Genomic DNA, 24,507 nt, shown 5'->3' with positions numbered 1-24,507 from the left:
GTGAATTTTGACAGGTAAAAAATCACTAAATGCTCGATAATGATAGATTCATAGATTTCGAGAAGCTAAATTTTCCAGAAAATTCTAACTTTGGGTCGTATTTTACTACGTATTTATATTTTTTTCTTCTGGTGAGTGAGAATGGCTCTGGCATTGTACGCTCTTAGCAGTTTATTTTTGTGCAAAATTAAGATCGAAGCTCAGGAAGCTTCTAGTATGCATCTGAGTAAGTAACAATTTTATCAACATACGTCTGCCTAGGAGTTGGAATAAGATCTGGTGTATCTTTAGAAACATGATAAATTTTGTTGTGATATGGATTCAAGTATCCAATAGATTACGACATATTCTTTTAGTTATTGATAATTTTTTCAAAAACTGTCTTGCGCTCACCTCCAAATTTAGTTGCTTACTATGAAATTTATCGAGGAGGGTCTGGAATGAATTTCTTTGTTGCGACTCTATCTAAGGGATGCTAAGACTAGAATTTAAATGAAAATATATCAAATTATTCTTTGAATGCAGATTTTAACTCATCATGATTTATAACTGGATTCACTGGTAGCATTTAAGTATTGAAGCACTATTAATTATTATATAATATATAATATAATAATTGTACTAGAATATGTATTGAATTAATTTAATGTCATATAAGATAAATCATACTTGATATATCAAAGAAAATCGGACTTCGAACTACTAATAGAAATTTCATCATATAAATTTTACAATGGAAAATTTTAATTAATATGAGACTGTAAGCTTTCTTACAGTGAATGAATATGATATTAGTGTGTTGCAGGATAGCCCGTGTAAATACCACCAAATAATACAGGTGATTAACTATGAGCTTATCTAACATAAAATTTTTCGAAACTGGGTGGATTTGGTTAGTGAAACTATAACTCCTGCTTATACTAGTTATATAAATCTTTCTTCTCTCTATAGTATGTTGTAATAAATGGATTTTAGCTTAGAAATTCAGGTATTACTAAATTTTTTTAGGAATATAATGAATTTAACACTTAATTAGAAAGATTAAAAAAATTAACTCTTGTGTTTGAGAAAATCGGGGCTTACAGTACTGCTAATTAGATTTACTAAGCCATTGAAATGCACTGAAGTATGAACTGCTAACTAGAATCTCTTACAATTTAAATAATAGCTCGATCGAGTTTTAAAAAATTATACCGATCAATTGATAAAGCAAATGCTAGTTCAAAAGGTATATTTTAAATATTGGGAATGATATCCACTAAGTATAAATTATTTCTATTTTTTATTACGATAATAAATTAATATCTTCCTTATATTTCAACTATATTTGTTATTAATCCAATCTCATAGATCTAAATATCTTTATGATTTTAGTTAAAAATAATGAGTGATTATGGCCAAAAAATATAATTTTCTATCTTAATTACTCCCTCAGCTGCTTGAATCAATTAACTATGAAATTTTTCTGCATCTATATACTTTTCAACTAATACTATAGGAGGAAACTCTATTATAACTTCCTATTATTGACTTTTATAAAATAAATTATAATTCTTTAACCTACCTTAAAAATCATGTTTATGTTAAAATACAGCATCTTTATTTCTGAAATAATCTCGACGATCTTATACATTTAAGTATATTTCTACTATATTACTTATTTGATATGTAACCGGCTCAATTTTTTCCTGGAACTCTTCAAACATATATTATAAATCACTTTGATCTAGTCTAGATAAAGCACGTTATAACATAAAAATGTTCCTAGAGAGATGTTTCATATTATGCTCTAGCACACAAATAGATATTCCACGTTATCTAATAAATTTCATGATATCCTAATTGTATAATCCAGCTAAAACTACATTACTTGCATGTTTGATAGGTAGTTAAAGTATATTTAAAGAATATAAATGCGAGTCTTCAACCAATAAGAATTGACAATTTTATATATTATTCTACTCCTGAAATATTTAAAATTCATTAGCATAAACAGCTCGCCCAATATTAGAAATACATTACATCAAATGTGACGTTCCGGCTCCAGGTAGTGCTAAAATAAAAATGGGAGTCTCCATGGTTAAAATTGCATCTAGAACTGTTTTCTAGGCAAATGTGAGAACTTAATAAGAGGCCTCTTAACAGATTTGTTTATAAATACATTTTGATAAATTCATTTTATTTAATCATTATTATATTATTATACCATATTGTAACCTTTCAATCACTACCAAGCCGTAACTCCGAGTCTTTATTAGCACTCTGCAGTTAAGTCAGCCAGACTCAACACATTTTCCTTATCCAGAACGCTATCTAAAACACTTACACCTACCACCTATCCCTCCTTTTCTTATCTAGTTAGCCCCATATTTCCTCTAGTTCTAATTTTTCCTAATGCAAGCCCACAAATTTCAATAATTAAAGGTAAAAATTATGATAAACTAGAACTCTTTTCCACTAATAATGAACAGTATATTTATTTGTACTAATCACGAATGCCAAAACTAGTAGCTGCTGGCTTGATTATCATTTACAAAGTTTCTTACTAATTAGGAATATTTTCAATTTCCATTAAAAGATATATACTACATTACTTAAGTAGCTCCCTATTTGTAAAAAGAATTTACTTCTATGACATAATAAACATTGTGAGTTGAGACAAAAATTGTTGTTCATACCTTATTGTTGCCATAGTATTATTTATAAACTTAATTGCAAGGTGCATTTTTGATTTTTATTATACCAATATGGTTATTAAATCTTATATCACAGGTTCAATCTTAAGTTGGGGACCAAACTCTTATGTTAATCTTAATATGGTGTTTGGTTTTTGATAAAATTCAATTTTATTATTAGTTAAGTACTTATCTGCAAAGAATAATAAAGGTAACGTCATATCTGGATAATTTTGGTATGTTTCTATGGTTAAGCTTTGATATAATAATGGAAGTTAAATATCAGTATTTGAAGTTAAAGTAAAAAGTTAATATATGAAAGGGGATATCTCCTAAAGCTAGCTTTCATTCACATTTAATGTGAGTTACTATAAGTATATAAATATATCTTAAACATCAAATTTAGCAAATTTAATGAAAATACCTGTAGTTTCAAACAGGTAATGTAGATATGATTATCCAGCTTCATTTTAAAGAGAAATCTAAAGAAGTTATAAAATTTATTACATAAATTGTGATTAACTTTCAATTGAAAGAGAATTAACGACTGCTTTTAGAATACAATAAACAGCTTGTATTTCTATATCTGACATAACATTTTCCTAGCTTTCAATTATAAGTTTTGATAAAATTTTCTCATTTATAAACTAAGAACAGGGTACTTTAGATGTAAGTGCTTAAGTAACGGAAGAAGCCATATTTTTATTGTAAAATTAATTTGAATTCCCTAAATAAATAGCTACTAATTTTTGTATAAGCTCAGTGAGAATAGAGTCCTCTAATACTGTTTAAAAATCAACCGTAAATTTAAGAATATCTGAAAAGATTAAAGATATTTTCTCATCACTAACTGATGATATGCTTTGTATGAGATTATATAAATTTCTGCCAAACTAGTTCACATAATCTTAGTCTACTTATAGTTTGATTCCTAGTATTTTACTCATGCTTTATATAGAAAAAACTCTAAATAAAATAATCTAAATCGATAAATTATCAAAAGTTACTTATTAAAATGCTTATTACTGTATATTCTATTTCATTTCTGGTATTAACTTTGAAAGCTCTTTTAAAATTTACTCAGCACCATCTTTTCTAGAATTAAAATCATATCGTGACTGATAACACTAGAAATATAAATTATCACAAAATTTAATATTATCATAGTCTTATTCTGTTATTTATAGTGCCTTGAGTGTAAGCTAATACAAACTACTAGTAAATTTTAACATTATTTATTACATCTCAGGCGAACTAATAAAGTGAGCCAACTTATTTAATGTCTTAGCAACAAAATATTCATAATTACAATCTAATACATGCATTTCAACACAATATATTAAAAATTGAACTGATATTTCTAAATGTTCTTTAAGTTCTTCTGAATGAACACAAATAGCTTCCCCGACTATTTCATTTATTACCTCAAATTCCTCTTTATTACACATATTATTATTTATAATTTTATACAGTAATGTTATTATATCTTAATAATGTTCTAGATAAAAATCAGGTAGATCTTCCCACGAAAATGCTGCTCGTAAAAGTCTCAATATAGAACTGTATTATTAAGTATAATCTTTAAAAACAAAATTAACCATTTCTTTAGAATTTTCTAATAAATTTAATATTTTAGTCGCAATTTCATCATTCAAACTTACTGATTAAAATTTCTCAAAACAAGCACATACTGCATTAAGTGCTAGAATATTTTACTATTATACGAACATCTCTTAAAGATCATTAATTTGTGTAAACCAGCCTGATTCAAAAAGATGTGGAACCAGTTAGTTAAGAAAATTAGATGTTTTGGGGATAGCAGATATTTATGGAGGAATCTATAAAAGCTATATTGCTAACTTGAGATATGGTTATGGTTAGCGATCTATAAAATTTTTATGTGTAAGTGAGAGTTAGATAATTGCAGGTAATGCAAGATCGGTCTAAAGGAATGGAATTAAATTTTCAGTAAAATTTGGATCCAAACGCATAGTTTCTAGAGTTTATGTTGCCTATTGTATCGTAAGAGGGTTTAGAGACTGTTCTAGAGCTTATTATATTTAAAGCTGCATTTTAATGTGGAGTGGATATTAGTAAATACAATATATAATAATCAACTATAAATAATAAATATCAAAGGAGTAAGTTATAATTAGTAAAATTTCAGGTTATCTTAATTTTATAATAAGAACAATCATATATACTTATAAATAAATGCAAAGCATGTGGCTTATTTTTTTGGATAATATTTTTATTGTATTATTGTGGATCTTTTCAAATAATACTTTCAAAAAATGTTATTTTTTAAGTTATATGGTCTAAATTAATTAATATTAAGATTTAAGATTGTATTAGTATTATAAGCATAATATAACTAATTCTGTATATTTGGAGTATACTTATGAAAACTAAATTTAGTTAAACTAAAAGAAATAAAATAATTGCTAACTGAAATGATAAATAATGTAACTAAATAGAAAATGTATACCCTAATAATAATTGAGATAACATCTATATTATCAAAGCAGAAATTCTAAATTAAGGTAGTAAATCAATGCTTATTAAATTATTTTTCATTGATCTAAATAAATCAAGTTACAAATTATAAAACATAAAACTAATATTATTGTGTAAATCATTTTAATTAGTGGTTTAAAATTGTATATACATTTATCTTTCAAATTATAAAATCATCAATATAACTTTTTTGATTTACGAGTTATATATATGATTAAAATACCAAATTTTATAAGATTGTTAGAAATACAAATTTAGACAATATCACTAACAATTATTATTTGGTTAATGTGATTATTTAAATTATTTGAGTTATGAAATAAAATCGTCATTTTCAGAGAATCTATGAATTTATAATCTAGATTTGCGCTAAAAAGAGAATGTAGGAGGAATTGGCTATGAAATTTAGTGATTAAACAAACTAACTTTTTCAGCGTGTGTAGGTTTAAACTAAAATAATGGTGGAAGAGATGGTAGCGATGTATGGAATTCTTCTTCTTCAGATGCCTCATAAACTGTTGATAAAATTCTTCGTTAAAATAAGATAGGACGCTTTTGTTTTCTAATAGTTTTTTGCATTATGTTAGGGAGCATATTATACTAATATTATTAATATTTATATAATACTGTATATATTAAATTTTTATTAATAATATCAATTACAGTATACATTGTATCACTTTTTCCCCTTCTTACCTTTTCCTTTTTTTCCTTTTTTAGCAGTGGCAGCAACTACAACCTCTGTTTCAAAATCATTAAGCGAATCCTTTACGTAATTTTAATCATCAAATGGGAAATATAAATCCATTAATTCGTTGACTACACTAGTTTCTCTGGCATTTTAACAGACTATAACAACTAAATCAATAGCACTTTTTATATCATCCCTTTCGAACCACGCTCTTAAAACACTTAAAAGTACATGAATCGAACCAATAAGAGGATAGTACTCAACACCTGGAGTTGGATAAGCTACCCCACTCAAAATTGGCAAACTAATCGTTTTCATACCATCACTAGCACATAAATACAGTGCTCTTTCATAAGCACTCTTAAGACCTTATGGGTCTTCCTGATTGGGAGCAATAGCATGATATAGCATTAGTGGATATTTTTAACCTCCTGCATCAATTTAAAATAAATCATAAGGTGGAGTTTAAACTGCTTCCCCAACACGTTAATTTGTTACTAAGCGTTTCAACTCATTTTATAAAGATATACCACATCTGGCATGGACTCTAGCACTAAGTTCACATGTGCTCCCATAAGGAACTATATATGCCTCTGTAGCAAGTTAAGTCAAATCTCCCTCAACGATACAGAGGTGTTTATTAATATCATTTTTGGCTTATGGCAAATTTGTCAGAGACCCTAAATTTGCAATTTTTGCCGTTGATGTGATAAGTTAGAATGGGCGTGGCGGTGGTTTTGCAGTATTACGAGCGCGAGAGACTTCAGAAAAAAGAGCAGCTTTAGCAGAGCGAAGTTATTATGTTAGAACTTGAGGTAGGAGATCATAATGAGATGTTGGTGGATTAGGAAGTGCTATAGTAGACTCGTCCAAGAGATTTGAATCCATTTAAAAGCTAGTGCAGAAGGATAAGTTTATTATTATATAGTATAATATAAATTTTATTTATATTTTATGCGGAAAAATTAAGTTGCATTTACATGAACTTCAAATACTCAAAAAGACGATTGAATAATATTTTGATCACATCATCCCAGAAAATCCTCCAAAATCAGATTTTCCTTAGTAATCTACCCAGTTGGCTTCAATGTAATCAAAGAAACTGTCTACATCTTAAATATTATTTGGATATCCAAAGCTAATTCTTACAGCACCTAAAGGAATACCATTGATATTATCAATATCATCTCCACAGCTCGATCTATTGGCGCTAGTTTTTATAACTTGCTCTTCACTTAAACCGAGATAGTTTGTACATGCTCCAGGGTTGCAAGAACAGCCAGCACGGAGCATAAAATTATGTTCAGCCGCAGAAGTTGTAAGCTTTGTATATCCAATAAAGTTTCCACTCTTATCAATAAGGTTAAAAGATAAAATACCGCCTTAAACAGAACAATCCAAATGATGCTCACCATAAACAACAAATAGCTTTCTTCCATTAGAGTGTGTGATTTTTTAACTACGCTCCCATGCACGTGTCCTAAGAGCACAAATATGATCTTAAATGTTATCAATTCCTACATTTTTTATTGCCTAAAGTCCATATTTAACTCCTAAAATACCCTAATAATTAAGGCTTCCATCTTCAAATTTCTCACTATATCTCGGTTTTAACTTGCAATAATCACTATCACAGCTGGCCATAACTACACTACCACCTGCAAACCAAGTCTTTCTAAGTAATCCAGCAGCATCATTTCGTACAATTAAAGCACCAATTCCGGTAGGGAAACCAAACATTTTATAGAATGACATTACTGCAAAACTAACTGGCGTTGCATTCAGATCTAATTTGTGAGTTGGTATATATGCAGCTACATCAAGAAGTACGTGCCATTTTCCTTAATTATAAGTTTCTCCTTCATCATTTGCTTCAAAATTTTGAACAATATCCAAAGGATATTTAATACCTGAAAAATTACACTCAGCAGGAAAAGCTAATAAATTATAAGTTGTATTACCGTCATCTTCATCATGATAATGTTTGGTTAATACTTCTCTGGCAGTTTCCATTTTAACTGGTTTTTAAATGTTAAGATAATAATCCCAAGGAAGAGTTTGATATTTAGCACCATTCGCAATTGCTAGTCGACGCATACCAAGAACTGAATTATGATTATGTTTGGAATACAAAAATTTAGACGAATTGGACCATGGAAATGAGTCACCAACCAGCTTAAGAGCAGCCGTTGCAGATGCGGTAAATATAATAGAATATGTGCCTTTTGGAGCATTAAAATAATCAAGAAGAGCGTTTCTTACTTCTTCGACTGTCTTATCCGTATTTTTAGAACATGCTGAGAGTGAATGTGTATTACAATAGAGATTATTCGAAAGTTCATTGATTGTGTTCTATAACTGTGATTCCTAAAACATTCCAGCACCAGTAAAATCTAAATATGTTCCATTCTTTGTAAGATAACTAAACTCTTTACGTCTTAAGCTTTCCAATTAGCCATTAAGACCATATCCTGGGTGTTCTTTAATAAATTATCTCTAAGATTCAGTTAACTTAGGTGATTTAGAATTATAATTCAGTAGATATATAAATCCAATAGCAAATAAAACTGTAAGAAGTATGCAAAGATGTTTGATATTCATTTTTCTATTCTTTTATTATATTATTTTGGGTTCTTCTTCTTTTTGAAGTTATTATTAACGTGATTTGCTTTTTATATCAAGATCAGTCTATTACGACATTTGATGTTTAAGAAAGGAAATATAAATCATATATAAATACATAATATTAATTAATACTTATAACAAATATATAATATTCTTATTACTAGTATATTACATGATAATTTTGAAATATTATAAAGAGTATAAATGAGATAATTTAAAATACTTATATTTCTTAAGTAGTAATAATGATAATATATTTGCTCATTATATCTCCCGGCCTCTCTTGTGGTCTGTTCGCTGATATATGGAAACTGTTTCTATATATCAGCGAAAACTCACTATTTTTGGTTATAGCAACCATATAAATTGCTTTGCAGCAATTTATGTAATCAGGAAATATTTTAATTAGAATCCATTCAGATTCTCATTTCTAAAAATAATGGTATTTCCCACGTCAACGGATGCTTCTACTCGCAAGCTTGCTACTATATCCGAGACCTGCGATGGATCCTAATCCGATATATAGTAGTCTAGATATAATATTGGTGCTAACATTTAAATCCTACGCGAGGAAACCTTTCTCATATTCTTATAGTACTTGAGCACACCAGAGGCAGGCTCTTTCAACCTTTAACACCACACCAGATAACAAGACTACCAGTTTCACAGAAAAATATCACTGTGTGTATCAGCTCGTTACACTGGAGCTAACACAATAACAATCACACCTCGCTTAACTCTTCTCCACAAATCTCATCCTCAAATTCATCTTCTGGAACTTCTCCCATTAACCGATCTGGCCTAGTCAGTCTATATTAAATTTTCTCCAGATCAGTATTATTGTAAAGAATATCTGTCAATATATCACCGTTTGCTATCGCAAGTGCAGCTAATGCTAATTCACCTATTATCAAACCTCCAGATGCAAAAGGTTCAACATCTAAAGGAAGTGGAAATTGATCATCAACTATCTTATCCCCATTAATGAATGCTCTTAATGTATTGCACGCCTATTGTTATTTTTTAAAAGCTTCCTAACAGTTATTCTTCCCAACCAAATTTTCCACTATGGACTAATACAACTTTACGCGATGCTTCATGTTAGAAAGATAAATATAGTATACTAGTTCGTTATATATTAAATTAAGTTTGTGAAGACTTAGATCTTTATTAATATAAAGAGTTTCCATAAACTTAAGCAATATTATGCCTTTACCATTTGATACATGCATCTTAGATTTATGGTGTATACAGTTTTTATTTTGGTATCTATAATATTACTATAATTCCAGTAGATATTCGTCTACTTGCGTAAGTTTTAATTCTTTTGTAATTTAATCTATCTCATTTATAATAATAATTTTATATAATATAATAATTTAATTAAAGATTTTGTAAAACTGAACATTATTTCCAAAACAAATAATGATTTTCAATAATGCACATACTTAAGATAATAAACATAAACAAATTTTAAAATTATTAACTAAATTATATTTAATTTCTAATATTAATTTTTGTATTCTCAAAATGTCAATAAAAATTTGCAGAGTACGGTAGTATGGAGTTAAGTCAACAACTGCTATTTATAATATGACAGATGAAAAATAACCATTAATAATCATGATTAATACAATATATTAAATTATTATCAAAAGATGTAACTGTCATCAGAGATGGTGAATTATTTAGTATAATGATGTAAGTAAAAGCTTGAAGTGCAGATACCAATATCACAAACATTACCTGTGGCTAAATATAGGCCAAAAAGAAATTGAGATTGAGTTTACTCCGAAAAGTTCAAGGTTTATGAAGGTGAAGAACCAACTCGTGATGCCTTTTAAGTTTTAAAGTGACTTGTATATTATATATTATACTTATACACACTTCACCTCTATCATGAAGCATCGCGTAAAGTTGTATTAGTCCATAGTGGAAAATTTGGTTGGGAAGAATAACTGTTAGGAAGCTTTTAAAAAATAACAATAGGCGTGCAATACATTAAGAGCATTCATTAATGGGGATAAGATAGTTGATGATCAATTTCCACTTCCTTTAGATGTTGAACCTTTTGCATCTGGAGGTTTGATAATAGGTGAATTAGCATTAGCTGCACTTGCGATAGCAAACGGTGATATATTGACAGATATTCTTTACAATAATACTGATCTGGAGAAAATTTAATATAGACTGACTAGGCCAGATCGGTTAATGGGAGAAGTTCCAGAAGATGAATTTGAGGATGAGATTTGTGGAGAAGAGTTAAGCGAGGTGTGATTGTTATTGTGTTAGCTCCAGTGTAACGAGCTGATACACACAGTGATATTTTTCTGTGAAACTGGTAGTCTTGTTATCTGGTGTGGTGTTAAAGGTTGAAAGAGCCTGCCTCTGGTGTGCTCAAGTACTATAAGAATATGAGAAAGGTTTCCTCGCGTAGGATTTAAATGTTAGCACCAATATTATATCTAGACTACTATATATCGGATTAGGATCCATCGCAGGTCTCGGATATAGTAGCAAGCTTGCGAGTAGAAGCATCCGTTGACGTGGGAAATACCATTATTTTTAGAAATGAGAATCTGAATGGATTCTAATTAAAATATTTCCTGATTACATAAATTGCTGCAAAGCAATTTATATGGTTGCTATAACCAAAAATAGTGAGTTTTCGCTGATATATAGAAACAGTTTCCATATATCAGCGAACAGACCACAAGAGAGGCCGGGAGATATAATGTCTGGGAGAGAAAGACCAATAATCAAACTTGATTGATTTTTATTCAAAATATTTAAATACAATTTTAAAATATTATACTTAACTTAATATTTTGAATTAAACATCACTTTTAAATTAAAATTAAAAATATTGTCTATATTATAACTATTAAATTGTTTTTATCGAATGTTAATATCATTATTAATATCAACTATACTTGATTTACTAAACCAATACTATTAATGCAAAAAAATCATATTATATCTTGCGACTTTCGCTCCAAATGAGTTTAAATATTTGTGATAGTTTGTGATTTTTAAATTTTTATAATCTTATTATTATGTTATAAAATATGAATCTAACATAGTAGATTTAAATCCCTTTTCATCAAATGTCCTATCTTTGGATTGATACTGATGCTGGTCTTGATGATACAGTTGCTATTTTAATGGCTTTATAACACTCTACTGTTTTAGGTATTTCTTGCTCATATGGCAACATACCTTGCGACTATGTCAAGAAGAATGTTAGCCGTGTTGTAAATATGTATAAGCAGGTAAAAGGTTTAAAGGTTATACCTAAGCTCACTGTTTCTGCCTTAAACACGGTTTCCAAGTTTGTACCTAAGCCCTTATCTGAACCTGACGAAGAATGCTGGCACGGTATTGACGGTCTTGGTGGCTAACCTGATTTCGAGAAAAAACATAATGTACCTTTCGAATAGTTACCTTTTGAAGAATTCATGCCTTCCTTGCTCTGGGCTGCTGCTGAGGCCAAGAAAAATGGCCAGAAGCTCAAATTCATCTCCATTGGTCCTTGCACCACTATGGCTGAATTAGAGGTAGAAAATATGTAATATTTTACTATGTCTGCTTGTATTCCTGAGGCATTTGCTTCCTTGGATGATGCTAAACCATTTGGTCCAACTGATGGTAACATGGGTGTATTCAAATGCCCCTTCGCTGAACACAATATTGCGTGCGATGTTGACGCTGCTGAAAAGTGCTTCAGAGAGAAGGATATTGTAGTAGCAGACTGGGTTCTTACCATCAAAAAATCTCTTACTTTTGACACTCTTAACTCCCTTCATAAAGGTGAAAATAAGCTTTAAGATTTCCACTAAGCAATTTCTGCATGGATGGTACAACAAACTAAGAAGATTAATGGCACCAGATACATGATCTGTGATGCACTTGCTGTTTTCGCTGCTATCTTCCCTGAATTCTGCACCCTTAGATAGTGCGGCATCGAAGTTATTACCGAATAGACTGAACAGTTCGGTAGAACCAAGATGGTTGATGGAAAGAATATCGGCGTTATTGTTGACCTAGAATATGAGCAATTATTGACAAAATTAAGAGCTATTTTTGATAACTGATTTAATTGTTTTACTTATTACTTTGGTATTATATTTTTATATGTCTACAAAGAAGTATTATTTTTTTAGACAGAAAAGTCCGTGAAATTACCTCTAAAATTTTTAAGCGGACTAATATATAATATTTTAATATAAAATTCCCTTTCATCATCCTTTCCCAAATGTAAGATTATACTTGTATCACTTGTAGATAATCATTTACCTCTCTAGATGAATAAAGAGACCATTTTAAGACATTATTGCACGTAGAGAACTGTCGTCGCTCATAGAAAGCCCTTCCACCAATGACACCTGATGAATATATAGAATTCCTGACGATTCAGCAGCAAGAAACAGCAGAATTAGCCGCAAAATAAGCATTAGAATGCACTATTTGCAACAGAAAATTCAAATCCAATGCCCAGATGATTGAACACATGACTACAAATAAGCATAAATAAAGAATTAAATTAATTGCCTTAAAAACAGAAAAAACAGGTACCAAAAAAATTGCAGGTACAGGTGACTAATGTTGTAATGACGAAGGAGTAAATAAACAAAATATCGATGAATTTGAATTTACTGTCCCATCGTTTTGTAATTATGAAGAGGCTGAGATTTTCAGATAAATTTTACCTTAATTACTTGAGTTGGACGAATAAGCCTAAGATGAGCTGATTTTCAGTGAAATTGTTGAAAAAAGAACTAAAATTGGTTGTAATGAGTGTTTGATGTGCGAAAAGACTGAAACCGATTTTACAACTTTAGAAAAGCATATGGAAGAAGAGCATGGATTTTTTGTACCTTATAGAAAATATTGTGATGCAGAAAAGCTTATCGATTTGTTTAGAACTGTTTATTCATAAACAAGATAATGTTTTAAGTGTGAAAAGTCATTTTTCTCTATCTCTGGACTAAGGAGACATCTAGCAGCAACTTTTCATATTTTACCTGATATAGAAAAATATCATTTAATGTTCCCTGATTATTATGACTTTACATCAACTTATCCAATTGAAATGCTAAAAGAATTGGAAGCATTTCCAGAATAATTGAAATAATTGAGATGTAGACCTTTTAGACTAGAACGTGGAGATATTTAGACTTCATTTTAACTAAATCTTGGCGGTAAATATTACTCACTTAAAGAATGGTCTGCTTATAGAAAAATAGTTGTCCCTGAGTGGGCTAAGGTTAGATTACAATAAAAATTATTATTAGATTCTTTAAGAAAATTAGGATACAGAGCTATAGAAAATCAGAGTTATCCAGAAAACGTAGAAAAAACCACAAACATACAGCTAACAAGTTAAGCTTAAAATATAGTTAGTTAAATAAACGATTTGGCTAAGTAAACTAAATCATAATCTAAATACATTTTACGTATTACTGATGAATGGATGTAGAAGGAAATGGAATGCTAGAGATTGTAACTTTAACCAGAAGAATTGATTGGCGCATAAGACAATCGTAATTTCGTTTACACTGAGTAAAATGAAAGTATCAATTAGTTTAAACCTCATTTCAAGAGAAGTACTTTGCATATCTATAATTGATGAGTGAGAATTTCATATAAAATATAATTATATTATATTTTATATCTAGTTTATGATAGGAAGGTATATAGGAATGAAGGCTATAGGTATAGATTTAGGTACTACCTATTCCTGTGTAGCTGTATATTAAAATGAAAAAGTCGATATTATTCCAAATGAATTAGGTAACAGTACCACACCATCATATGTCTCATTTACAAATTGCGAAAGACTTATTGGCGATCCAGCGAAATAACTTGCAGCAATTAATACATAGAATACAATATATGATATAAAAAGAATTATAGGCAGAAGATTTACAGACAATGAAGTATAGAATGATATTTCATAATATCCCTTCAAAATAATTTCAGTTGACGATAATCCATGTGTATAAGTTTCTTTTATGAATTAAGTAAATATATTTACTCCTGAATAAATATCTTCTTTTATATTACAAAAATTATCTTCTAATGCAGAAGATTATTTAGGTTATAGGCCAAAAGAGGTAGTTATTACAGTACCTGCGTATTTTACTGACGCATAAAGGAACTCTACAATTACTGCATCAAAAATTGCTGGACTAAATTGTCTGAGGATTATAAATGAACCAACTGCCGCCTGTATTGCATATGGTTTTTAACGAAGTTCTTCTAAAGACTAAAAGATAGTAGTTTATGACTTTGGAGGTGGGACTTTGGACTGCTCTCTTATAAATTTATCTGATGGAGTATTTGAAGTTATTGGTACATCAGGGGATAGTAGACTCGGTGGTGAAGATATTGATTAAAAATTAGTTGATTTTGTTAATAAAGAATTCACTGCAAAACATAATTACTCGTTATTACATAACAATCGAACATAGAGACGTATTAGAAATTAATGTGAAAAAGTAAAAAGATTACTATCTAATTAAGAGGTAGCAACTATTGAAATTGAGAATATAGATAATGATATCCATTTCTAATTACAGTTAACAAGAGCTAAATTCAACTCAATTTGTTCTGATATATTTAGAAGAGCTATATTGCCTTTGTAAAAATTATTAAAAGATGCCAATTGTAATGTTACCAATATTAACGAAGTAGTGCTTGTGGGTGGATCAACAAGAATATATTAAATTAGAGAATCTCTTAAATAGTATTTTAAAGGAAAAGAGCCATCAAAGTCTATTAATCCTGATGAAGCTGTCGCATATGGAGCAGCAATTTAAGCTGGAATATTATCTTCATGTGCACTTTAAAAAATTGGAACAGGTTAAATATTATTAATTGATGTGTGTCCTTTATCTTTAGGAATAGAAGTAGTAGGAGGTTAAATGGCAACAATAATTGCACGAAATACAACAATTCCCGTGCTGAAAAGAAAATTATTCACTACTGAATATGATAATTAAACAGAAATTAATGTTAAAATTTTTGAAGGAGAGCGAGAGCTCACAAAGTTTAATAATCTTTTAGGTGAATTTTAATTGTCTGGAATTCCAGTTTTACCAAAAGGAAAACCTGCAGTCGAAGTTAGTTGTGAAATCACAGCAAATGGACTTTTAATTGTCTCGGCTAAAGATCTAACAGGATCTAAATCTAAAAATTCAATTTCAATTGATTAAAATCGTTAAAAATTATCAGATAAACAAGTTGAATATATGGTTTAAGAAGCTGAAAAATTTAGAGAATATGATGAGACAATAAAAAAACTTTTTGCTATAAAGAATGAAATAGAAGAATATATTTATTGTATAAAACAAAATAACAACTTAAATCAAAAAGAACCTATAAAGTAAATAGAAGAATGGCTAGAAGATACAAATATTCAAAATCTTTCAATCAAGTAAATTACTGATAAGTTTGCATAAATTAAGTAACAATTATAAGAGTGATCTAAAAATTAAATCATTCGTTTTGTTATAACAACTATCGGCACATTTAATACATAATACCTTTTGTAAAATCAGAAAAGTATAAGATTCCATACTACTATTTAAGTTCAGAAATGGCCAAATTCGTTTGATAGTCAAAAGATATCAATTGAACCAACTAATCAATCGCTTTCCAAGGCAAATCAAATAAAACTTCAAGTTCTTATATAATTCTCTCCTCAAAACTTGATAGAATATCAGATAGTTACTTTTGAAATAATTTTACAGCCTGAATTATTATCTTTTGCTATATTATAGACCATTTAAGGCATTTAGTTTCTACTATAATTTAACTATAGACTATTTCTATATATTCCACTGGAATATTATTGTATCTATCTCTGATATCCCTAAATGTCTTGGCTTTTGTCATATGTTAGTCATTTTGCTAATCTATTATTACGCTTAAAATTTTTATTTTTTACAAGTTCATTTTTTAAAATATACTTATAATGTAAACTTATGAATATCTATGTTCTTTTAAATAATATTGCTCCTAATTGTTCTAACTAACTAAGTAACTTCATGCTAAATAATATATAACATATATGAATAGAACCCCTAATATCACTTAACCTCATTTTCATCTACAATAAAGACTTCTTTATAAATTTCTTCATCGTTGACAATAACGCCGTAACCAATCAATCTCCAGTTTCTACTTTATAATTTCGCATTCTTAACGCTTACTGCAACATAAGTTCCAAATCCAACACACACCGGCTTGTCAGTTAAGTTGACAACAAATTGAATCTTTCCGCCTTCAAAATTTACACTTTCGATCTTTGCTGTACTGTTACAGCCAGAAACAGTTAAAAGAATAGACTAATCAATCTAAAATATCTCTTAGGTTAAAGCCATAAATCCAGTTGGTATAATAGAAGTTTACAGTTCATGGAAGCTAATCTTGAGTCTTCTCATAATAGGTGGTAGACTTCCGGGAATACCTAATACCTAGCCAACCAACCTGTCAGATTTTGTGATTGAAGGGTCTAAAAGCGTCCCAACTGCAATCAAGCCGCCTGGAATCGCATAATTAAGCTCATTATCTTCAGTTTTCAGTGAAACAATTTTGGTCTTCAGAGGATAACATTTTATGTTATCTCCATCAATTTCGATAATTCCAGGGCGAATTTCTACGATATCGCCAATTTTGAGAATACCTTAACTGAGAGTTCCACCAACGACACCACCGCTCAAATTTTCAGGTTTTGATCCTGATTTATTAACGTCAAAACTCCTAATTATAGTAAAAATAGGCGACTGATCAAGTTTACGATCAGGAATTGGTATTTTACTTAAATGATAAGCGATCATATCAACGTTTAGACCTCGAACAGCGCTAGTTGGGATAATGGGCGCCTTTTCAGCGATAGTTCCTTTGACAAAATTAGTGATCTGCTCCATGTTCTGCTCTGCTGCGTTCACTTACCCGGCTATCAAATCAATTTTATTTTGGCAAATTACCACCGGCTTGTCACCCTAAATAGCTATAGCCTAGAGGTGTTCGACAGTCTATGATTGCGGACACTACTCGTTTCCTGCTACCAACAAAATGGTACCGTCCATGATAGCAGCACCAGATAGCATTGTTGTCATGTATTCATCATGCCCTGGGCAGTCAATTATTGAAATATGTCTGGTGAGAGAAAGAATCTGCTTACAATTTGGACATTTGGGATCGGCTGCAGCGGAATTAAACGAAAACACATTATGAGGTTCAGGGCATGACTCGCACGTGAAGATTTTACAATTGGCGTAACCAAGCCTAATTGTAACATTATGCTCCTTTTCTGATTCGAAACGAACTGTATTTACGCCTGAAAGAGAACGGCAAAGCGATGACTTACCGTGCGCTACATGACCGATTGTCCCGATGTTTAGCGTTGCTTAACGAGCTGTAATTTATGGATGAAGTGGGTGGATCTCTGATACCGGAGCTGTTTAGTCAGGAAGATTAGTGGGGTGCAAAGGCATTTTTGGTGAAGTGGTGATAGAAAAGATAAGTATAAATAATATACCATAAATAAATGGAATTTATTAATTAATAATGGCGGACTTTGTTTAATAGGCTATTGACAATTAGTTACCAGAACCATTTATCGAATATTTACGTACACCATCATCGTATCTCAATTTATTTGGAGCTTAGAAATTTATTTTCAAAAATCGCATAACTGATGAAATACTTCAAAAAATAGCCTAAATTTTAATTGAAATATAACCACAGCATTTAGTGTTAGATCTAGGATGTAATTTATTGACCGATAAATGTGCAACATCTATAATCTAACTTTTACCATTCTTATATGGACTATCCCTAAGATCTAATTAAATTACAGAATTATTTTGTTAAGAAATAAAGTCAGATCTCCAATAGTCATCAATTAATTATCTTTCACTGTCTGAGAATAATTTGGGCTCAGTAGGAACAGAAATGCTCATGGAAGCTATTGCCCATGGTTATTAACTATCTTATGGTGTAGCTGGAGAGAGATCTCAACCATATGGATGTTTATAATATCTAGATCTTAAAAAGACAGGTTTTTCTGAACCTGCATCAGTTTGGCTAGAGAGAATTTTAGTAGCCCGATTTTGTGGACTAAGAGAGCTTTAATTAAGTGAGCTTTCAGGAGAATGTTAACGAAGATTAGCATTAGGCATCTCCTATAACACATCTATTGAAGCTTTGACAATTAAAGGTTCGGAGTTTGACTTAGATATTATCAAAAATTTAGTTACAGAAGTCGCTATTGATGGTGAGGAACTGGAAGAAAAGGACGTAATAAACAAAAGAATTAATGATATGAAGCGAATTTAATAAAGGTAAACATAAAGATAAGATTTACCTAAACCTTTGCCAAAATCTGGAGCCTATCTTAGATTATCTGTAACTCCACTTCGTTTTCTCGATCTTACAGGGTGTAAAGGCTGTTTTGACATTTGTTATGAATTAAAAGAGCATTTGGCAAAATAAGAGTCTGTTCTAACATCTATTATTTTAGATGGTGTTAATATTAAAAACTAAGGTGCTTCTTTATTAGCGGAAGCCTTGCTTAAGTATTAGTTTAGAACACCTTAGAATGATTTTTATATCAATTGTAATGGATAATCTGTTATTAATAACAAATTTGAATTATTTGGATTTATTGATACAGATGAAAGTTATGACCAGCATTATAAAAATATAACATTTTAATAGTTTAATGGACCTTAAGTAGCATTAATAAATCTTTCACTCAAACGATGTGGAATAAAAGGTCAAGGGTTATCCACCATAGCTCTTCTTGCAAAATATAATGATGAGGTCGCATATATATCTTTAGACCAAAACGATTTTGATACCGAAAAAGGAGATACCGTAAACGCTTAAAAAGTATGGTATCCTAAACTTGAGTGGGAAACTACTTTTTCTGTAAGAAGCTAAACTAAAAGAAAGATAGTTTGTGACTTTGGGTTGAAAAGAACAGCAGATTTGACATAAATTTAATACTATAGAGAATATAGCAGAATATTGAAAGCACTTTCATTATTTGAATGATTTTTCACCATTTTTTAATCAAGGAATGTGAGCCTGGCCCCAAAAAAATATTTTCTCGCTTTGTATTTAGTCTTTTAAATCTATCAGCCTATTTAAAAGATGCACATGGAGAAGCAAGTGTTGTCCTTATATTGTAATACTTAGTATCATCTTTATTACCAAATCCAAAATTCTTTAAATAATCTTTTGTAGCTCGCTTATTTCGATTAACCTCCATAGATTTAATATTTTATCTTTGAATATCATATGTTCCAACACCAACTGAACCATTATTGTGTGTAATATTATCAAAATATCTCATATGTCCAATATCTTTAATTCGAATATCAGCAGGATGAACACTTCCTAGTTTATCTGGATCTGGTAAGGTATATTCCATTGGGGACGGCGACCTGAGCACACGAATTGGTGAAATCCTTTCTTATTTTGAAAATGTAGTTACATTAATATTTGAACCTGGTATATATAACTAAAGATTTCGTGGTACCTAATATAAACCTGGACCCATAACATTGTCGGCTTAATGATTAAACTCATGTATAATAATATTTCCTCTTTCACCTATTTTAGCCCTCTTATCTTATTTTTATTAAATATTATATGATAATGGTGATACATTTACAGTAGTACCTGATACTTATACATATGTACTTCGTTGATCAAAATGAATTTTGCGTTCATATTCCTCTTTTTAGTAATTTTTCTGTTCATACAAAGGCCTAGCTTTCATTGTTAGCTCTGGTAAGAATGGGTTAGAATAAATTGATTCATCCGATGCGGAAAATTCTATTTCTTTGGTGGTATTGTCCATTTATAAATTTACATATATGAAAATAGTAAACTATGAATAATGTAAAATTTATTGATTAAGAAATATATTTTTGATTATATTATAAATAAATTTAATTAGAATAACATTTGCAAAACTTAAGATGGAGTAAACAAAAGTTCTGTTAGCATATGCATAAAGATAAAAACATAAGCCGCGACTTTAATCTCCTATAAAATCATCATAAAGTGCTAGAAATGACATTGGTAGATCTTCTTTCATTGTACGTCCTACAACATCAGAAAATATATCTCCTTAAACTTATACTCTACCGAATTAATAGTTATTCTCCTAAAATCGTAATACTGCATCAAATATTGAGTTTAAGAAGTATGAAACAAGACGATTCATTGATGACGTTATTTTGAATGCTCCATAAACAGAGCCTGCAAATTATAATATAGTTATCAAAGATAATAAAGAAAGTATACATATAAATAACAATAACCGAGTTGACAGAAAATACTTATAGAATTTAGGATATAGTGGTTATCCCGGTATAGATTATTATAATATTTAAACAAAACCTACACGAAATATTTCACCATCTTTTAATAAATCAGAGCGATTTAAATCACCGTCTAAACGAAAAGCGACTGGATTTATTGGCCCAGGTAGTTATAATTTAAGAAAATTTTACTGATAATCATATCAAATCCGTTATATATTAATTGTAAGTTTTAGGAGTGATTCTATCAAATTAGTCATAATAAAATCTAGAACTCAATCCTGGGGCTTAAAAGTATTACTAAAGATCTGCATCCATAAATTAATTAATTTTATGATCTAAATACAAAGACTAACTATATTTTAATGTATTTTATTGATTGTATCGTGAAACGTGTGTATATTTTTTTCTTTCTTATCTTTTTCTATAACTTTCTTCAATACTTTATAATCTCAACCGTTTCTAATATGACAGTATAGTGCTTCCATACATATAATTGTGTAATACATTAGTTCTAGAATACGCAGATTCAGATCTTTTAGCAAGTTCTGAAATAGTAGGACTAGAGAATATACTTTTTTATTTTTCAATATTAATATTTTTCTTCTTATTAGCTAAAAACAAATCAGACCTTTTAAGAAAATTATTTCTATTTGTAGTTACTATAGTTGGTTGCCCATATATAGCAGGACTAGTGGAAGGATCAATATATTTCTTTTTTTTCGGACAAGATATAGCTCTTCTAGGTTTATAATTTGATAACAATAACTTAGATACTGATAGCTCTTCTTACAGCTACTAATTTTCTGCATATGAGAATAACAATAACTACGTGTTATTATCATTGATATATTTGCTAGACTAATATTTTTTTGATTAAACGAGTCTTTTAGGTTCTATTGTAATATATTTTGACATAATGGAATGCTGCAGTTAATCAATTTCAGATAATACAGACTGCGAAAAGCTTGATGATGAGTACATTAAATAGCTCATTTATACTAGCAATTATTATATTTAATAAGAAGTAATAAGAACTATTTATAGTTTTCTAATAATTCTGCAATATATATTTATAATCCATGTTATTAAAATCCAAAAACAAATAATGGATCCAATCAAATTATGCTTTAAATCAAAAATTACCACACCTAAAGATAGAATTTACATACCTGTAAGTTCTCGATAATGTTTTAATGCACATGATATCGCAAGATTAAAAAACCCAAATTTAGGTCCTTAAACATATTAATTACCAAGAATTTCTAATGAAGTTTAAATCATTTCCTTACAAAAAACGGCTAGAAAAACTGTATTTGATGAAGAAATATAAAAATAGAACATAGTCACCTCCCCTGCATACTATAGTCCCCAAATTAGTCGCAATATAAAATCTTAGCGTTAATATATAACTGATAGAACAGATTCTATGCAAGTTGGAATTACTGGAATGCAAAAATAATATAATTTTAAATATATACCATTAGTAATTACCTAAAATACTCCTACAATAAAGTTTTATAAAACGTAGAGATTTTAACCTCTTAATCCTTAACGAGAAAATGTGTTTCTCGGGCCAGGGCTATACGATTTAAGAAAATGATTCACTCGAAAATGCTTGGTCTAGTCAGTACACGTGTATCCCCTGGCATCCTGTCACCCTCTGTATCAAGTAACTACGTCGGCTCAGCGACGATTGGTAACTACATAACTCTCACCATTCCTCGAAGTTATTATGGAACTTGCCTGCAGTTTCTAGAAGGAACACGGATTTAAGGGAGCAGTAATTCTCGGAAGAAGCCATCTGGCGCAAATGAGCTATATAAAGGTTTATCTTCGTCCTACTGCATTGTAGACTTGACACGTAAAAGCGCCCAGTCTGGGTTTTTCTCCATTAAAATTGCGGTTGCAAATTTAGTCTTCTTTGGTTATTATTCATTAATGTGTGAGTAGTCAAAAGTACTAGGATCAGTAATTTTGGGCATATTCACACGTTCTTCCTCTTAGGCGATTTTGGCAGTTCTTAGTGATTTATATTAGCTGAAATCTTTGTCGTCAAGTTTGTTAATATTTCTATACGTTTTCATGTTTTCAATCTCTTTACAAGAAAATGTATTGAAAGTATTTTTAGTACTGTCAAATTTTTCTGTATAATGCAATGTTTCGTCTTTTTCATAAAAAGGATGAGTCGAATCTTAAAATTATTCTTTAACTGATTCAACAAATTATTTTTTCTAATCTTCCTCAGCTATCTTTAACGAATATTTTCTTGATTCTAAAAGCTTAGTTCTAGTTAATGATTTGTTATTTTCATTCCCATAATTTTAAAAGTCAAACCCTAGATTCTAACTATTCATTTCTCGTGGCACAAAATTTGGATTAAACCCATTAATCTCCTATTTATGCAGTTCCTTATGAGTTTGCTTAAGCAAAGTGTGTGACTTATTTAGACATTTACAATTTTTACCTGGTAAATCAAAATTATGGACTTTTGAAGTATCAACTGATATTTCTCTATTATTTTTAAGTTTTGTGAGAGAAATTCGAGTATTCGTCATTTCCTGAAAGGCTTAGACTTAATCCTTTGAATAAGGCGAAATATCAATATTATCTTTCTTATGACCAAGTGACTAAATTTACTGATCTATTCTAGCCTCTTTTATTGGATCTAAACCCAACTCTGTTGGAAACATTTCTACTTTATTCAATGTGCAACAGAGAGGAATATCCTCCCGTGCCGTAAACATTTTGCGGGAACTGGGAATAAATTTTTACTACAATATAAAATATATAATAATAAGTAATACATTACTCCTAAATATTATATTCGCCTATAAGAAAATTCCTAAGTCTAAAATATTTTATATAAGAAGATTAATATAACGGATACTTTTATATGGTAATTTTAAATAGTAAAAATAGGCATTCATTCTATTTAACTTCTTACATGACTTTCAATCTCTATATCACTATCGTCTTCACTACATTATTTTTAAGCCCAATGAGGTACCATTCCAAATATTATTTAATAGGCAGGTAACAATTCAATAAATTACTGTATATTAACAGTTTCATATAATTTAACAAATATATTTTCACAAAATTGTTAGCTTTGTTTACTCCATCTAATAATTAACGCAATAAAAGTAGATTTTTATGCATTGTAATTAAATTATTCATCAGACAATAGTAAAAATCCAAATAGTGGATAAGCATTAATAATATTATAGTGCATCAAGATGTAATTAAACTAGGAATATAAATTAGATGTTATCTTATTCTCATCTAACATATAATAAGTCTTTATATGCAAAATATCATTTACATTAGGAAATTTCGTTAATAATATTGATAGCGGATCAATACCTTTATCTTAAATTCTATGAAACTCACTTTAAATTTTCACTAAATTAAACTGAGGTAACGCAAATGAATTGTTGTTTATTTTGAATTTTTATTTTTATTTAAATGCACAATTTTAAAGATATTATGGTATCGTATTAAGACTGTCAAAAAACTATTCTGCATTTATTTCATCATTTTATTCTGAATCAGATGTCATTAATTTATGCTTAATATGATAATTTAATAAAATTATATACTAACATTATAGTATTATAATCTTTACTATCAGAATTATATTATAATTATTATA

At 29.6% G+C, this 24,507-nt stretch overlaps 19 protein-coding genes across 19 annotated transcripts; 6 read left to right on the top strand and 13 right to left on the bottom strand. All coding sequences in view use genetic code 6, as the record gives it.

Moving 5' to 3' along the window:
• Positions 1 to 22: 22 nt before the first annotated feature.
• SS50377_22498 (uncharacterized protein) lies at positions 23 to 568 on the bottom strand (the record flags this gene model as incomplete). Its single annotated transcript, XM_067906388.1, has 1 exon — positions 23 to 568. The coding sequence occupies one exon, from the start codon at positions 566 to 568 to the stop codon at positions 23 to 25; it is 546 nt and encodes a 181-aa protein (XP_067765656.1).
• Positions 569 to 677: 109 nt separating this feature from the next.
• Positions 678 to 2,177, bottom strand: SS50377_22497 (uncharacterized protein; the record flags this gene model as incomplete). The annotated part of the gene is made up of 1 exon (XM_067906387.1): positions 678 to 2,177. One exon carries the CDS (start codon positions 2,175 to 2,177, stop codon positions 678 to 680), a length of 1,500 nt encoding a protein of 499 aa, XP_067765655.1.
• Positions 2,178 to 2,224: 47 nt separating this feature from the next.
• SS50377_22496 (uncharacterized protein) lies at positions 2,225 to 4,747 on the bottom strand (the record flags this gene model as incomplete). The annotated part of the gene is made up of 1 exon (XM_067906386.1): positions 2,225 to 4,747. The coding sequence occupies one exon, from the start codon at positions 4,745 to 4,747 to the stop codon at positions 2,225 to 2,227; it is 2,523 nt and encodes an 840-aa protein (XP_067765654.1).
• A 709-nt stretch (positions 4,748 to 5,456) lies between these two features.
• SS50377_22495 (uncharacterized protein) lies at positions 5,457 to 5,771 on the bottom strand (the record flags this gene model as incomplete). The annotated part of the gene is made up of 1 exon (XM_067906385.1): positions 5,457 to 5,771. One exon carries the CDS (start codon positions 5,769 to 5,771, stop codon positions 5,457 to 5,459), a length of 315 nt encoding a protein of 104 aa, XP_067765653.1.
• A 97-nt stretch (positions 5,772 to 5,868) lies between these two features.
• Positions 5,869 to 6,771, bottom strand: SS50377_22494 (Macro domain-containing protein; the record flags this gene model as incomplete). The annotated part of the gene is made up of 1 exon (XM_067906384.1): positions 5,869 to 6,771. One exon carries the CDS (start codon positions 6,769 to 6,771, stop codon positions 5,869 to 5,871), a length of 903 nt encoding a protein of 300 aa, XP_067765652.1.
• Positions 6,772 to 6,906: 135 nt separating this feature from the next.
• SS50377_22493 (Molybdenum cofactor sulfurase) lies at positions 6,907 to 8,583 on the bottom strand (the record flags this gene model as incomplete). The annotated part of the gene is made up of 1 exon (XM_067906383.1): positions 6,907 to 8,583. One exon carries the CDS (start codon positions 8,581 to 8,583, stop codon positions 6,907 to 6,909), a length of 1,677 nt encoding a protein of 558 aa, XP_067765651.1.
• A 647-nt stretch (positions 8,584 to 9,230) lies between these two features.
• On the bottom strand, positions 9,231 to 9,740 carry SS50377_22492 (uncharacterized protein; the record flags this gene model as incomplete). The annotated part of the gene is made up of 1 exon (XM_067906382.1): positions 9,231 to 9,740. The coding sequence occupies one exon, from the start codon at positions 9,738 to 9,740 to the stop codon at positions 9,231 to 9,233; it is 510 nt and encodes a 169-aa protein (XP_067765650.1).
• Positions 9,741 to 10,407: 667 nt separating this feature from the next.
• SS50377_22491 (uncharacterized protein) lies at positions 10,408 to 10,785 on the top strand (the record flags this gene model as incomplete). Its single annotated transcript, XM_067906381.1, has 1 exon — positions 10,408 to 10,785. The coding sequence occupies one exon, from the start codon at positions 10,408 to 10,410 to the stop codon at positions 10,783 to 10,785; it is 378 nt and encodes a 125-aa protein (XP_067765649.1).
• Positions 10,786 to 11,615: 830 nt separating this feature from the next.
• Positions 11,616 to 12,602, top strand: SS50377_22490 (Inosine-uridine nucleoside N-ribohydrolase; the record flags this gene model as incomplete). The annotated part of the gene is made up of 1 exon (XM_067906380.1): positions 11,616 to 12,602. The coding sequence occupies one exon, from the start codon at positions 11,616 to 11,618 to the stop codon at positions 12,600 to 12,602; it is 987 nt and encodes a 328-aa protein (XP_067765648.1).
• A 161-nt stretch (positions 12,603 to 12,763) lies between these two features.
• On the top strand, positions 12,764 to 14,137 carry SS50377_22489 (Zinc finger domain-containing protein; the record flags this gene model as incomplete). Its single annotated transcript, XM_067906379.1, has 1 exon — positions 12,764 to 14,137. The coding sequence occupies one exon, from the start codon at positions 12,764 to 12,766 to the stop codon at positions 14,135 to 14,137; it is 1,374 nt and encodes a 457-aa protein (XP_067765647.1).
• A 52-nt stretch (positions 14,138 to 14,189) lies between these two features.
• SS50377_22488 (Cytosolic heat shock protein 70) lies at positions 14,190 to 15,995 on the top strand (the record flags this gene model as incomplete). Its single annotated transcript, XM_067906378.1, has 1 exon — positions 14,190 to 15,995. The coding sequence occupies one exon, from the start codon at positions 14,190 to 14,192 to the stop codon at positions 15,993 to 15,995; it is 1,806 nt and encodes a 601-aa protein (XP_067765646.1).
• Positions 15,996 to 16,008: 13 nt separating this feature from the next.
• On the bottom strand, positions 16,009 to 16,407 carry SS50377_22487 (uncharacterized protein; the record flags this gene model as incomplete). Its single annotated transcript, XM_067906377.1, has 1 exon — positions 16,009 to 16,407. One exon carries the CDS (start codon positions 16,405 to 16,407, stop codon positions 16,009 to 16,011), a length of 399 nt encoding a protein of 132 aa, XP_067765645.1.
• Positions 16,408 to 16,601: 194 nt separating this feature from the next.
• On the bottom strand, positions 16,602 to 18,011 carry SS50377_22486 (Eukaryotic translation initiation factor 2 gamma subunit; the record flags this gene model as incomplete). The annotated part of the gene is made up of 1 exon (XM_067906376.1): positions 16,602 to 18,011. One exon carries the CDS (start codon positions 18,009 to 18,011, stop codon positions 16,602 to 16,604), a length of 1,410 nt encoding a protein of 469 aa, XP_067765644.1.
• A 73-nt stretch (positions 18,012 to 18,084) lies between these two features.
• SS50377_22485 (uncharacterized protein) lies at positions 18,085 to 19,575 on the top strand (the record flags this gene model as incomplete). Its single annotated transcript, XM_067906375.1, has 1 exon — positions 18,085 to 19,575. One exon carries the CDS (start codon positions 18,085 to 18,087, stop codon positions 19,573 to 19,575), a length of 1,491 nt encoding a protein of 496 aa, XP_067765643.1.
• A 4-nt stretch (positions 19,576 to 19,579) lies between these two features.
• SS50377_22484 (uncharacterized protein) lies at positions 19,580 to 20,386 on the bottom strand (the record flags this gene model as incomplete). Its single annotated transcript, XM_067906374.1, has 1 exon — positions 19,580 to 20,386. The coding sequence occupies one exon, from the start codon at positions 20,384 to 20,386 to the stop codon at positions 19,580 to 19,582; it is 807 nt and encodes a 268-aa protein (XP_067765642.1).
• Positions 20,387 to 20,507: 121 nt separating this feature from the next.
• SS50377_22483 (uncharacterized protein) lies at positions 20,508 to 21,047 on the top strand (the record flags this gene model as incomplete). Its single annotated transcript, XM_067906373.1, has 1 exon — positions 20,508 to 21,047. One exon carries the CDS (start codon positions 20,508 to 20,510, stop codon positions 21,045 to 21,047), a length of 540 nt encoding a protein of 179 aa, XP_067765641.1.
• Positions 21,048 to 21,050: 3 nt separating this feature from the next.
• SS50377_22482 (uncharacterized protein) lies at positions 21,051 to 22,196 on the bottom strand (the record flags this gene model as incomplete). The annotated part of the gene is made up of 1 exon (XM_067906372.1): positions 21,051 to 22,196. One exon carries the CDS (start codon positions 22,194 to 22,196, stop codon positions 21,051 to 21,053), a length of 1,146 nt encoding a protein of 381 aa, XP_067765640.1.
• Positions 22,197 to 22,456: 260 nt separating this feature from the next.
• Positions 22,457 to 23,545, bottom strand: SS50377_22481 (uncharacterized protein; the record flags this gene model as incomplete). Its single annotated transcript, XM_067906371.1, has 1 exon — positions 22,457 to 23,545. One exon carries the CDS (start codon positions 23,543 to 23,545, stop codon positions 22,457 to 22,459), a length of 1,089 nt encoding a protein of 362 aa, XP_067765639.1.
• Positions 23,546 to 23,778: 233 nt separating this feature from the next.
• Positions 23,779 to 24,414, bottom strand: SS50377_22480 (uncharacterized protein; the record flags this gene model as incomplete). The annotated part of the gene is made up of 1 exon (XM_067906370.1): positions 23,779 to 24,414. The coding sequence occupies one exon, from the start codon at positions 24,412 to 24,414 to the stop codon at positions 23,779 to 23,781; it is 636 nt and encodes a 211-aa protein (XP_067765638.1).
• Between the last annotated feature and the right edge of the window lie 93 nt (positions 24,415 to 24,507).

The sequence above is a fragment of the Spironucleus salmonicida genome, chromosome 3 (assembly GCF_000497125.1).
Source record: "Spironucleus salmonicida strain ATCC 50377 chromosome 3, whole genome shotgun sequence".
In the NCBI taxonomy this organism is placed as follows: Eukaryota; Fornicata; order Diplomonadida; family Hexamitidae; genus Spironucleus; species Spironucleus salmonicida.
This window is presented reverse-complemented; position numbering and strand designations above follow the sequence as displayed.